This window comes from Rhea americana, unplaced genomic scaffold (genome assembly GCF_003343005.1).
Source record: "Rhea americana isolate MKP2758 unplaced genomic scaffold, rheAme1 scaffold_238, whole genome shotgun sequence".
Taxonomy (NCBI): domain Eukaryota; kingdom Metazoa; phylum Chordata; class Aves; order Rheiformes; family Rheidae; genus Rhea; species Rhea americana.
Genome location: NW_028186355.1, coordinates 425,902 through 439,594, shown reverse-complemented (window position 1 = coordinate 439,594; position 13,693 = coordinate 425,902). Strand labels below are relative to the sequence as shown.

The 13,693-nt window shown below is 38.5% G+C and overlaps 1 protein-coding gene across 1 annotated transcript in view; it reads left to right on the top strand.

Annotated features, from left to right (window-relative positions):
* The window catches only part of GPR37 (G protein-coupled receptor 37), a 27,740-nt gene extending 15,864 nt beyond the window's left edge, over positions 1 to 11,876 (top strand). The window contains exons 2-3 of the mRNA XM_085306332.1: positions 4 to 255; positions 11,042 to 11,876. Of these exons, the coding sequence (XP_085162458.1) occupies positions 4 to 255; positions 11,042 to 11,860 (1,071 nt within the window). The 3' untranslated portion in view covers positions 11,861 to 11,876. The remainder of the gene's footprint in view (positions 1 to 3; positions 256 to 11,041) is intronic.
* The last annotated feature ends 1,817 nt before the right edge of the window (positions 11,877 to 13,693 follow it).

Genomic DNA, 13,693 nt, shown 5'->3' with positions numbered 1-13,693 from the left:
GAGTCGTACGGCGCCTACGCCGTCATGTGCCTCTCCGTGGTGATCTTCGGCATCGGCATCATGGGCAACATGGCAGTGATGTGCATCGTCTGCCACAACTACTACATGCGGAGCATCTCCAACTCCCTGCTGGCCAACCTGGCCTTCTGGGACTTCCTCATCGTCTTCTTCTGCCTGCCGCTGGTCATCTTYCAGGAGCTCACCAAGAAGTGGCTCCTAGAAGACTTCTCCTGCAAAATCGTCCCGTACATCGAGGTAATTGGGGGGCGGAGGGGGTTGGGAGCGGGACTCGAGCCGTGCCGCCCCCCCTGCGGCCCCGGCGCCCGCCTGCCCCACGGCGGCTTGGGATCCGCCGCCGTCCCGCCGCGGGCCCTGCCGATTCCCGAAAGGCCGCTGTTGCTTCCTCCGGTTTTGCTAAACACTTTTGGAAGAGAGCGCTCCCCACTCCCTCGTGAGACGCGAGGATGTTGCGGCCAGTACAGGACCAACAACACCTGGATTTCCGTAGCCTCAAACTARTCGCGCTTCCATTTATGCCAATTCTGCCAAACTTTTATTGCTTCTTATAGTCTTGAAAGGCAAAGAATCCTTTTTAGAATTAGAGTTTAAGTGTGTTTGTTTTTTTTTTCCTAAAGTGAACTGATTCAGGAAAGGGGAAGAAGAGGGTGATGGGGGATAGGCTGTAGAAAAGCGATTGTGAAAAGGACCGTCAATGTGATGTATGTGCTGTTAATTTATACTTCCGCATCCAAATCTCACACTTATTTATTTGATTTAGCTTAAAAAATAAAAAGAAAAAAAATCCCACTGCCGTTTAAATCTCAGCCTCTTGGCACTTGTTCAGAGGCTCTGTTAAAGAAGCCCTCAGCCAGCTGGCCCRAGTCCTACCAGCAACGTTCAGGTCGTCTGCTTTATTTACTTACCGGAACTGAATGCTGAGGCTTGTTGGTAGGGTCGCAGCCCATAATTCTGGCAAGCTCTGCTATATGCCCCAAACCTTGTATTCAACATTATTCTTTAACCTCAAGCTTAGAAAGCTGTTGATTTACTGGTCCTAAGAATGATACATTAGGCAAGAAAGAAACAATTAACTTTGCTTTTAATGCAGGGAAGAGCAGTTTCCACAGTAGGTTGGTACACAGTAATGCATAATTACCTGCCAGCTGATATTTTTAAGGAAGTGGTTAGAAATGCATGTGGCATGCCTAGCCACTAAAATAGTTGTCATTACTTTTTTTATGTGTTATACATGCTGTTACTAGTGGACAAGGGGTGGAGCTGTGCTACACCTAGATGAATTTAAGTCCAGCAGTAAGTCACTTTCATGATGAGAAACTCAGTCATTGATTATCAATTTATGTTTAAGAAGAAGGCAACTGTAATATTTATTTGTTGAGAATACTTACTAGCAGTAACTTCAGCTAGGAGCTCTCAAAATTTCTAAATTCAGTTCTGTGGCTACTTGGTTAACCAATAAAACAAGTAGTTACAGCTTCTCTTAAAGTGTCACCATTTCAATTAAAATAGCTAGTGTAGCTAATGTATTTTAGGACATTTATATAGTGATATTTCACATTTCTTGATTCTTTTTTGGTGGATACACATACAAAATAGGAATTATCCTTTGTTGTTGATTCTAATTAAAGGTCAGTAACTGAAAATGGTTTGCACAGCCTTATCTTTTTTTTTCCAAATTAGTTGATTATGATGTGCTGTTTCAGGTGCTAAGGAATTTGTCACTTTGTAAATTAAAGGAAAATGCACAAAACTTCATATTTTAATGAAGATGTTACTAATTTAAATGGATAAGAAACAGAGCAAATCTTCCAGAGTTACATAAACGGCTGGCTTAATGTACAACTACATTTCTTTTTATGGTCTAGTTTGTAATTGTTTGCCCTATAGAAGAAGGAGTTATCTTTAGGATATCTCAGTACACAGATGCTCTGGAATGTACACTTTCACTGCTGAATCATGAAAGTAGCTTACATGAAACATAGTTGCCAAAATTCAAAACTGTAATCTTGAGAACATTAATTCAACTGCTGCCAATCTCCCCTTTAAATTCTAATGATACCTTTTTTTTTCACTTTAAAGTTCTGCAGATGCCTACAGTTAAACTGTTATTCAAGACTGTCATCAGTCCAGTAATGGTGCACCAGTAGCATGGTGCTTGTTTTAAGCTTAAGTATCATGGAGGTCCAGAAGTTAAGCATTCYCTCTCCCCTGAGGAAATTTAATTAATTGTAGTTAAGATGCCCATCTGAAAAGATATAACCTTGGGGTTACATCCTGCTCTGAGAATTGTGTATTTTTGCATTCAGTAATCATTAAATACAATGCTCATATATAAAAATATATACATCATGCTGGGAGCAGTAAGTAAAAGGCTGGATTTCCCCCTCTGCTGCAAACTGTGAGTGAYACATATTCAAGAGCAGCAGTGCAATGTGCCTCACCACAGCTTACCCCGAGCTTGGTGAGAAGGACACTGTCCCATAACCTGGATTTGACCCTGCTGAGACRGAGAAGGGAGTGAGAACAGGTGTCACCTTTGAGCGTTGTTCTAACCTCCCAGGCAGGACCCGGTGATGCTGGCGCCACCCGGTCCAATGCAGCTGTGGAGTGTGTCGTGCAGTCTGCTCTGCGAGCAGCTGCTTCTCGGTGCTGTGTCAAGGATTGTCCACAGCCGTGGGCAGTGCACTTACCTGGTGGCTGCGCTACACCGCCTTCTTCCTCACTGTAAATTCACCTGGGCAATCTCATGCCCTCCCCGCACAATGAGGAAAGGAGGAAATCTTAGCTCCTGGAGAGGAAGTTGTAGACACCTATCTTTTGGAAAAGTTTTCAGGCCTTTTGGAAAATAAACAGAAGYGTCTTTCTGAAGATGGACAGATTTTAAGCTGTTGTCAGTGTTTTCTTTAAGATAGTCCATTATTTTGAACTTTTAGGTGCCTCCTTGGTCCATGTTCTGGATGTTTTGTGTATCTTCTTTGAGATACCTGCCTCTCCTCACACTATGCTGAAGGGGCTACAYGTCTCACCCAGAGCTGTAGATCCAACTCCAGAAATATATCCTCACTTTCAAGCATGTAATACCCTTACTGGCCTAAGCCCTCTATCATACTACCTTGTACTTTCAGAACTACACCACGGAACCAGGGAATGGGAAACATYTCATTAGCCAGAGCAGGTGGTGTGACACATCATTTTAACATAACTCAAGCTTGCTTTATACTGTGTTTAAAGTTTTGAAGTAATCCAAGTGAGCAAATCTGAGTGTTCTTAGTTTAKCCCCTTTAGCCAGTTGGTTTTTATTTGTCCTGTTTAAAGGATATTGTGTAGAATTTTAATAAAACAACTGTTACCAATGATAACACATATGCACACACTTTTATGTGCAATTTATTATATCTTTAAGTATTTTTGTGTAGGTATATATTGAGCTTCCACCAGTAATATTTCTTCACGGTATTTAGTTTARAGGGTGATTTTCCCATACCAAATAAAGATCTGTTATCACCAAGTACATTAAGCAGTCATTTCAGCCGTCTGTTGTGTCACAGTTTGGTCACTTGTCACTATCTTTTAAAACTATTGTCTTGGCTATACTTTCATACAGACTGCTGTGCATGTCTGAGGAAAAAAACGAGTAAGCACATTCTCCTTTGCCTCTTCCATGGTCCTTACGTGATAAGAGCAAAACTACTACAGAAGAAAGCTGGAAAGACACATGGTTAGTGGAAGCAGAGAAAACTGTCTCCCCAAGGACTTCATTTGACCCTAGTGATGACACTGTCCTGGAAAAGTAGATTTGAATTCACTTGTTGAGAAGGAAGTTAGAACAAATTGGGGCAATTCTTCTACCCAGGGTATGCCGTGTGCCTTTGCTTGGTAACTTTAATCGTCTGCTCAGCAGTTCTTAAAATCTTGCCACTTTTCTGCAAATAATTTGTAAGTCTAACTTTTGGCATCCATTTCTGTAATGTTTACCTGCAGAACGTTTATCTGTRTTTATCTGTACATTGTCTTCCAGAAATAATCTGCTCAGTATTGCTCAGAATCAGGAGATGCGACATAAACAATGATACAAAAACAATGACTGTGACTAATTCCCCTTCCCAAACCCTACCGATATGGAATCCTTAGCTTTTACATGTTTAAGCATATCCAGTCTTYTCAGCAAAAGAATTAGAAGAAAACTAAGAGCATAGAACAGTATGGTTTCTGCTTTCCTAGATTTATGCTTTGCATTTTCCATACTCTGAATAAGGCCTTCATAGAAAAAAGTGTGAATATAAACAAAATTAGTAATTTTATTGTGCCTCTAAATATTTCACAATTGTTAAATATAACAGTCTTTCAAAGCAGTACTGTTAATTTTAATGCTAGAAGCTAGTAGAGAAGATGTTAAGTAACTTAAGGCATGCAATGGCTTGCTTAAGGAGGAAAATTGATTGTATCGGCTAGAAACTATATTTCAGGCTTTAAAAGGAAGCTTACTTGAGTTGTGCACATTCTATTATTAGAGGTTACGCTGGAAACTTTATGAGTTTGTCTAGGTRGTTGGAAATAGGTATAACCAGCAGACGAGGACAGGTTACTCATAATAGAATAATGATTTAGAATTGGGAAAGGGTCTAGAACAAGGGCRTATTCAAGCTGCCTTAGGATATTTAAGGATTTAAGGCAGACCAGCACAGAGCAAGAATTTGCCAGGTCAGATGATAGTACTCAGCCTGGCACTCAGAGCTAATAAACGTGGCTTCCCCTCTGCCTCTCTCATATTTCCACAAAAAAGAGAAAGACAAAGTTTGTGATTCCTTTGTGTAGAACATATCACCCTTAGGAGACTGGGTTGACATTGAAGCAGACTGACAGTGAAGGTCTGAAATCTGAGGCTTAGTCTCTGTGCATGCTCTTGATAGTAAGTTTGTGGCATCATTCATGTTTCTGGTGGGTTGCTTCCAGCTCAGGAAAGCTATAGTATTCCTAATGGAAAGCATAAGGATTGATTTGGCCTGGAATACAAATTACTCTTCTTCCTTGCTTTCTCAGAGCAATTTTGAGGTATTTTCCCTCCATTTCTCTCTTTTGCTTGATAAATACTAGTGAGTAGCACCAAGAAAGTGGCCATTCTCTGCCTGCTCCTAAGCAATCAGTGGAGATCCTTTTTTTTTAAAGCTTCACTTTAGGGAAGCAAATACATTTTTTATTGAGAGTTTTAAAAAGCTGTATGTTATCCATCTTCTCTGAGTCTTTTGCTGTGTTGTATCTTCTTTATATTTCTTTGACTCCAGTCAGCATTAGGCTCCTGATCCTCCAGAAAGTCCACTAGATTGTAGACTAAGATCCTCAGAGAAGTTGCTATTTCAAAGCATCATACTGGAAGCTTTCTGGGGCAATGGCTACATGTGTCTCTAACTGAGCAGACTATCTTCAGCAAACAATAAATAATTATTTCAAAAAGCAGTGTTAAAAAAGAAGTTAAAAGAAATCTGCCCTTTAGTTATTAGCTGCATGATGATAGTAGCCGTCATGTTTGTTCTGTCAGTCTTTCTTTCAGCTGCAAACCCTGTCCATAGGGATTTATAAATTGTCCATAAAAAATCACTTTTGGTTTCAACTTTGCATGCAACATTTCACTATGGAAAAGAATTTGTGTCAGACAATTTAAAACTGGGTCAGTAATATTTAAGCTATATATGTGTGGAAAACAGCAGCATCTGCTATACCAGTGCCACTGAATATTGTCCCAGCATTGGGCTATAATTTCTCCATGTGACAGGATTTTTCTTGCAAAAGATATATTAGCAGTAGTGCCATGTTGTTAATATTAAGAATTAGTGCAAGCGTCCCTTGTGTGCAGTGATGAGAACTTGATCCTCAGTGGAGAATGCTGCTTATTTCTTTCTTAAATTAAAAAAAAAGGGGGGGGGGAAGTAAAAGTAAGTCTCATTTGCTTGTATGGCACTATTGTAGATCTCAAACAGGAAAATGAACTAAAAATTGAGTCCTTCTGTGTTTTGTGATTTTTCCTGCCCTCTGGAAAATCATGTGGTGTACTAATGACTATTTCCAGTGTCCTGACAGGCTGGTTAGCTTTCTCTTCCAACATAGTTCAAGAACAGCTCTAGGAAGCTGATTCTGACCGTTATTACTTCTAGGATATACAGAATGATAATTCACACATGCTTGGTATCTCCCTAATATGAACATTGATAGTAGCACAAAGGAAACATTTTGTACACGTAGAACATCTCTGTGTTATCACGTTGCTTTTCAGATAGTTTAAGTGAGATGTCTTTTCCTCTGAGATGCATAAGCTAATTGCTGACATCAGAAGGGTACTCTGACCCTTGTACCATCTGGCCACTGAATTATTTCAGCCACACCACAGTAGTTATTCAACTATTTGTGTAACCTTTACTTATTTTAATGCGAAAAGCCAGAAACAAATATTTAATAGAACTTCATACAAGGAATATAGARAGATTACATATATGCATTTTTGTTCTTTTGTAGGAATGACTATCACTCTTAGGAAAAAAAAATGAAATAATTGAAACTAGAAATGCAAATRATTTTAAATAATTAAATAACTGTTTGTGGTGGGATGGCCTTTTATTTTGCAGTAGTCTCATGTTATTCCWGTAAATATAGAGATGCACAAGAAAAATACTGCAGTCTGCACTATCTTTGTTTATCTTAGACAAGACTTACAAGTATGCAAGATTTGCCATGGTATGTTGCATTAAAAATGCCCTAAGAATATGGAGTTTGACATGGATATAGAGAAGTYATAATAAGAAGATAGATTATAAATACTCAGGAAAAAAAGAACCTTATAGTCTTTTTTGTATGGTAAAACAGGAGTGGGGAGAAAGAGTCTGGTGGGTTACCACTGAGACCTCACAATCAGTTCAACCAGGTCTATGGTGTTCAACTTTTTTCTGTAGTTCATCTTTCCTATTACAACAGGGAAATGTTTTGGATACCCATCCTTCCTTCTAACAAAGAAAAGAAGGGTATCATGTCATCTAATAAACTCCAGGTTACCAACATAAGATATATTTTGGACCAGAAAATCCAGTTTCTGCTGTTAGAAGCAGCCTCTTCACCTAGTCACTATTTTGATCTTGTTTCTGTTTCTGTTTTCACTACCGTCATCTTGTMGAACAGGTGAGACAGAATTAAGGAATTCAGAGTCTTATTTCTGCTGATGTTGCTCACCCTACTTAATCTGCACTGCTTCCCTGCCCAGCTGSAGGCTCTGCTTCCAGAGACTAGGCTGAGGCTGCAGGCCCACAGCCAGGAGGAGAAGTAGGACAGGCCAGGAGAACATTTCCCTGGTTGTTAGAGCACGCGGAAGGGGAATGGGTATGTTGGAAGGATGAGGAAGAGGACTGAGGCAATTAGGYTGAGCAGTTCATGAGTTTGCTGTTGCTCTCTGTGGCCTCAATTCCCCAAATGAGTTCTGACACAGTTGACTAACAGTTGGTGAGCTAATGACCGAAGGTTTATGCAGTGTCTTGAAGGACCACCACAGTGCCCAATAATGTCCCTGTCAATGTTTTTAAAGGAACAACAGTGTTAAAAGAAACCCTTTTGTCGCAATAYTGCAGTCTTTTTGGATTGTACATGCTATCCGTAGTAATCCCTTAAGAAGCAATTCTCTGCCCAAATTAGGGCGGAGAAAGCGTTACTTCCCCACGTCATCGAAGCACATCTGTGGTCATTCAGTTAGAAATTTGGAGACTTTTCTGTTTTGAACTAGTAAGAGAAAGATAACAAGTGGTGTGAATGAAGGAGAATCTTCATAGGGACCATACAGAAATAAATAAGGAAACTAAGTGATGATCAAAAACTACTAGGCCTGACTCACTGTTGCCTGTCCTCATTTCCTGCTAGCGCTTGTCAGTGAAAATAAGAGAAATGGAAGCTGGAATTAAAGCTGCAAAAGTATATCAGAAACTCAGCTGTTACTACCAGTACAGCGCCAATATACCTCATGCAGCTTCACAGCATATTTGGATTTGTACTTTATCCTTTACTTACASCCTATCAAAAGAATTGTCTTCGTTTTGTGTTTATTTCAGGACAATGCAAAAGAATATAAAAGAAGCTTCCCTGGCTTMTTTCACTTTTTCCTCTTTAACCCTGCTTCTTATTGTGACTAGTATCAAGAAACACCCATAAACTGAAACTGTATGAAACTGAACTGCATGTGGAATGCATGTCCCAGTGCTTGCCCACGTGGGCCTACACAGCACCATTGATTTGATGGCTATTAATCATCTTCTGCAACACACGGGAAGCAAAAGGGGAAAATAATTGGACCCTCAAATTACTATAGTGCCTTTAAGCAGGTCAGCTGGAGTGAATCCCTATTCATCTATATTCTGGAGATTTGGAAAAAAGATTCATCTTTGGAGATTTTTTTCTTCTTCTTCTTTTCTTTAAGCAAGATGTTCCATTGCTATCTCCATTAATCTACAGAAAATAGGAAGCAACCGCCTATTTCAGAGAAACATTAGTTTTATTTAGCTTGTTTCATCAGTGAACCCATGGGAGAATTTTAAAAGCTGACTTCTACTGTTCTTAGCTGTTTCCTCTTGCTCTGTTTCACTGTCTTAAACCTCCAAGTGTTTGGTCAATTAATGTGACAGGAACCCCGCAGGTTACGTTTGTTCATGGTAGACATGTCTTCTTTCATTAGTCCCGATCTTAACAGCTGCAGAGTTTTAACGTTGCCGCCACTGTATAACATGATRTTTGTAATGGAATGCTAAAACTATAAAAGCAGTTGGGGTTTGAGGGGGAGGAGGCTCATGTGGCCACATTAGAATTAGAGCTAAGAAGAAAAACTCTTGATTTTACAAAAATTCAGATTTTCTTCTGTATTACTGTTTTTTTTTCAAATCTTATTCATTTTTTTTCAGTCTCTGTTACTTTCCTGTCTCCTGCAATTGTAGAGAGCTGTGTCTTGACTGTTTTATTATTCATGTAGGATGTTCTAGCTAAAGGTTTTGCTGTCACTCTAAGGAATTGAGAGACTTCACACACATTTAAATGTTCTGGAAACAAAATCACTAGTCTTAAATTAACAGTATGACTATCAGCAGTGCTATATGAAAATTATCTTTTATTAGCTGAGTTTAACATTGTTCTTTAAGATTTCCTCTTAACTYTAATTTTTAAAGCAGTTTTTATTTTTTATTGGTATTTACCAAGCTTTCTTTGAGTCTTATCAGACAGTTTATCACCCTAAATTAATAGGCTTGCCTATTAAAAATATTTACGGTACTGCTTTGACATCATTAATTATTCTTTCCATTGCAGGTTWATTAATAAGAGATTGCATCTTCCTCATTCCATCTTGCAGGGAGCTGTTTCACAGAATTACCCAGCTAAGCCACTGCCTGACAGTTTTAATCCCAAGTGCCTAATATTTTTCAGTGATATTCAATTTTAGCAATCTGATATGACCATTAAATATTAAAGGCCAAAATTAATGATACATTYATGTAATTGTGCATAATTGTACTATCTATCTTTGCAGAACTTTTAATGAGAGCTGCATAAACAAGAATTTTTCAAAATAATGTTGGAAATCAGAATACATTTTGAAATGTACCGATGCAAAATTGAAATATATCATTGCACATCAAATTTGAATAAGCAATATTATAGTGAACTACCTGACATCATCCAAAATTTACCAGTTAATTGCACATGCATATGGCTAATTCATGATAAAAATAAGYATTCTTTAAATTTATTAGGAATGCTATTTAGCAAGGTCCTTTCTTTTGCATCAACATATTTTGAACATAACAGCAACCTATAAAACCAAGAAAATAAATAAATTAGAATGCGACAGAAAATCTAATCTTTGGCCAGCTGAAGTTAATTAGAGTTCTGCTTTGAATTTGAGTTGAAGTTGAATTTATTGGAAATAGAATTAGRCCAAAATGTATATAGTCTTCTTGCAAATTTGTTTTTAGCAAATTTAATTATGAACTGGATAAAATGATAGGAAATTATCTTTCATGACAGTACAAGATTTCTATCCATGTGTAGGATRATGGTTATTAAAGCTAGAAAGCCTATCCATTGCTTTGTACTTGCTCCTTGCAGTATATAATTGAGAACTCTGCCCAATCTATCTTTAGATCATYTAAACAATGAAAGTTCTGCCATTTCTCCTAGTCTACAGTAAACTCTTCTGCTAGACTGTTTCATGTGTAAAGCCTAGATTTTCCCAGGTCCCTCTGACCTCAGATTACAGGAAGCCTTTATCTCATCAAAATTTCACTGAAGAGCCCAAGTCCACAGTAACAGTTATCAGACCCTACTSCATTCAGCGAACTCCTAATCCCCAATATTCATACATTTTGCAGATATTTAAGGTTTTGACATTATGATCCGTTGCATGGTTATTRAACAAGTTAGGAGGGAAGACTCTTGCATCTCTCCCCTTTTGGCTTTTATTTCCAACCCATGTGATGGAACAGATCTTCCTGAAAATCATCCCTCAAAAAATGGGGGAAGGAAGAGGTTTCATTTTGTATATAGATCAGTTTCCTGGTTTTCTTTACTCAGTCGCACTGATACCTGTGTGGACTTCTAGGAGGGGATGACACCAAGCTGAAATAAATATTTGGAGGCAGAACAACAGAAGGATCTATTCTGTGACTACCAAGTGTTTCAGAGTACTAATTAAGCTCCCTTTAACTTTGAAGGAGTACATCGCCTGTTCAGAGAACAGCTCAATAGTAAGAGCCTTCACCTAGTGTCTAAGGAATGAATTATCTCTTCTGCTTGAGTGAGTTCAGACCTTCATCTTCCATCTCATAGAAGACTGTCATAACAGTGGACTATGAGCTTTGGAAAGAGAAATTTTGGTGAACTTTGTCCACTGTCCATGAAATAAATTGCTATGCACCAAAGAATAGTATCAAGACTGTAGCCTTGTAGTTTTCTTTTCTTTTTATTGTTTCAGACAGCATTAAAATGTATTCCCTTTTCTCCTTTACAGGTAGCCTCCCTTGGAGTCACCACATTCACACTGTGTGCCCTCTGCATAGATCGCTTTCGTGCTGCCACCAACGTGCAGATGTATTATGAGATGATCGAAAACTGTACGTCGACGACAGCCAAGCTGGCTGTTATATGGGTGGGTGCGCTGCTCTTGGCCCTTCCGGAGGTAGTGCTGCGCCAGCTGACCAAGGAAGATGCCGAATACAGCGGCAGCCCACCAGGAGAGCGGTGTGTGGTGAAGATCTCCACTGCACTGCCTGATACTATCTATGTGTTGGCTCTCACGTATGATGGGGCAAGACTCTGGTGGTACTTTGGCTGCTATTTTTGTTTGCCTACTCTTTTCACTATTACTTGCTCCCTGGTAACAGCAAGGAAAATCAGGAGGGCAGAAAAGGCCTGCACAAGAGGGAACAAGCGGCAAATTCAGCTAGAAAGTCAGATGAACTGCACAGTGGTGGCTTTAACCATTTTATATGGGTTTTGCATCATTCCTGAAAACATCTGCAACATTGTGACTGCCTACATGTCTACAGGGGTCTCTCGGCAGACTATGGATCTCCTCCATCTCATTAGTCAGTTCCTTTTGTTCTTTAAGTCCTGTGTTACCCCAGTTCTCCTTTTCTGCCTCTGTAAACCTTTCAGCCGGGCCTTTATGGAGTGTTGTTGTTGCTGCTGTGATGAATGCGTCCAGAAATCTTCAACAGTGACAAGCGATGACAATGACAATGAATACACCACAGAACTGGAGCTCTCCCCTTTCAGTACCATCCGCCGCGAAATGTCAACTTTCGCCTCTGTGGGGACTCACTGCTAATTGACAGTAGGACTTTATTTCCAATATCTTTTCTTTTCTTTTCTTTTCCCTTTTTTTTTAACTTCATATTTTCCCTCTTGAAACAAAATGCAAGAAAAAGGCCAATTGTTGAAAACTATTCTGGCAACCAATTTGCATAGTAACAGTTGTGCTTTGGAAAATAAGTTCTGTTTGGTTTTTAAAATGAAAAAAAAGGGAGAGCAGGAGAGCCAGCACTGAGTTTTAAATCATGATATTTTGTCTGGTGCTAGCGTTTTATTGTTTGAGGGGAATAAACCATATCAATCCACTTTTATTTAATTCTATGATAGTTTTTGATAATCACTGTAAAATGATTATATAGACATTGTGTTTTCTGCAAGATGTTTAATGTAACAGATGTGGTGGAAAGTATTTGAAAGTAGTTCTAATCCAATTACTGTACACTGTGGTGAGAGAACTTGGACTTTTGAAAATTTATAAGGTAGCATAAAAATAAATGAGATTTTATTCTTTAATTTCATTGTCAATCCACATTTAACAGGGATAGCTATAAATATTATTAAATTCCTTTAATAAGTTAAAAAAATCTTTGCTTTGCATAAAACAATTTAAATGGCCATATTTAATTTACTGTTCATGTACTTACCATTGGAGATGGTAATTGCAGTGTTTAAAGAGGATGGTTAAAATGGTATTAGATTTACATGAGTGTTTTTTTAATGTATATTTTGGAGCTTCAATGTGCCTCACTGAAAATTTCCTTTTTTAACCTGCAGATATACAAAGCGTGAATTATTTTGTACTTCTTAAGAAGATTTGCTTTCTCACTAAACAGTATCTTGTGTTGTTTCAAAATCAAGTTTCTTTCCACTTTATTATTAGTTTTACATTAAAATTACATCTGTGGTCTCTGTATATATAACTCCTGCTGGCTTCAGTGAGAGTCCCATTGCAGAGGAGGGCATATTTAGACAGAGATTTGCTGACAATAAATGTGAGGGACTGAAAAATGTGGAGAGTGAAGAGTGAATTCCTTCTTCTTCTTCTTCTTCTTNCAATTTTAAGAAAACATTGGTAATAAGACCCATCTGAGAAAAGATTTTACCTGCAAGTTTGAAGATATCACAGCTCTACTTAAAGTTCCTTATTTTTTTTTTTTAAGATAAAAAAAAACTCTTGGACACTCAGGGCTTGACCCAGAGACTATTGCAGTCAATAGAAAGATTTCCATCAACTTCAGAGGGCTCTGGCTCAGGCTGGCATCTCCTATTTATTCTGGGATATGTAGCATGAATATTAATCACTGGAGCTCTGTATGCTGATTTTAAATTACATTGCTCTCACAGAGACTGTATTCACTAGCAGCTCACAGTTCTGGAACTCTTTTTGAGAACGATGTTGTGTTTTGCCGAGAGTTTCTGGTGTCCACAGAGTTATTAAAAGGAGGGTATGTCAACACTGCAAACAACAGTGTGGTATAGTAAAATCTAAGGTTGTTATAAGCAAGCCAGGCTGGAGACTGGAAAGTGCCTAAGTGTAGCAACACAGCTTATTTGCCCCACTTCTTGGCTGACGTAGACAGACTGTTCTTGGCAAGCAAGCAGACTCGTATTTACACTGGGCAGCAGACTGAAGTGTGTGCACATGCTAAGGAATCGAATTCATTACAATTATGTTTTAATTCTCATTAAATAAATAATATAATAGTATTGGCAGAAGTAGAATGTCCTTCCAAATTAGCAGTGATTGTAGTTGAAATAGTCTTCTGAATACCTGCCTCTAAAAAACTTGATATAACTTCTGGAAAGGAGTCTATTTTTCTTTTATTTGTAGATTATGGACTTAATATGT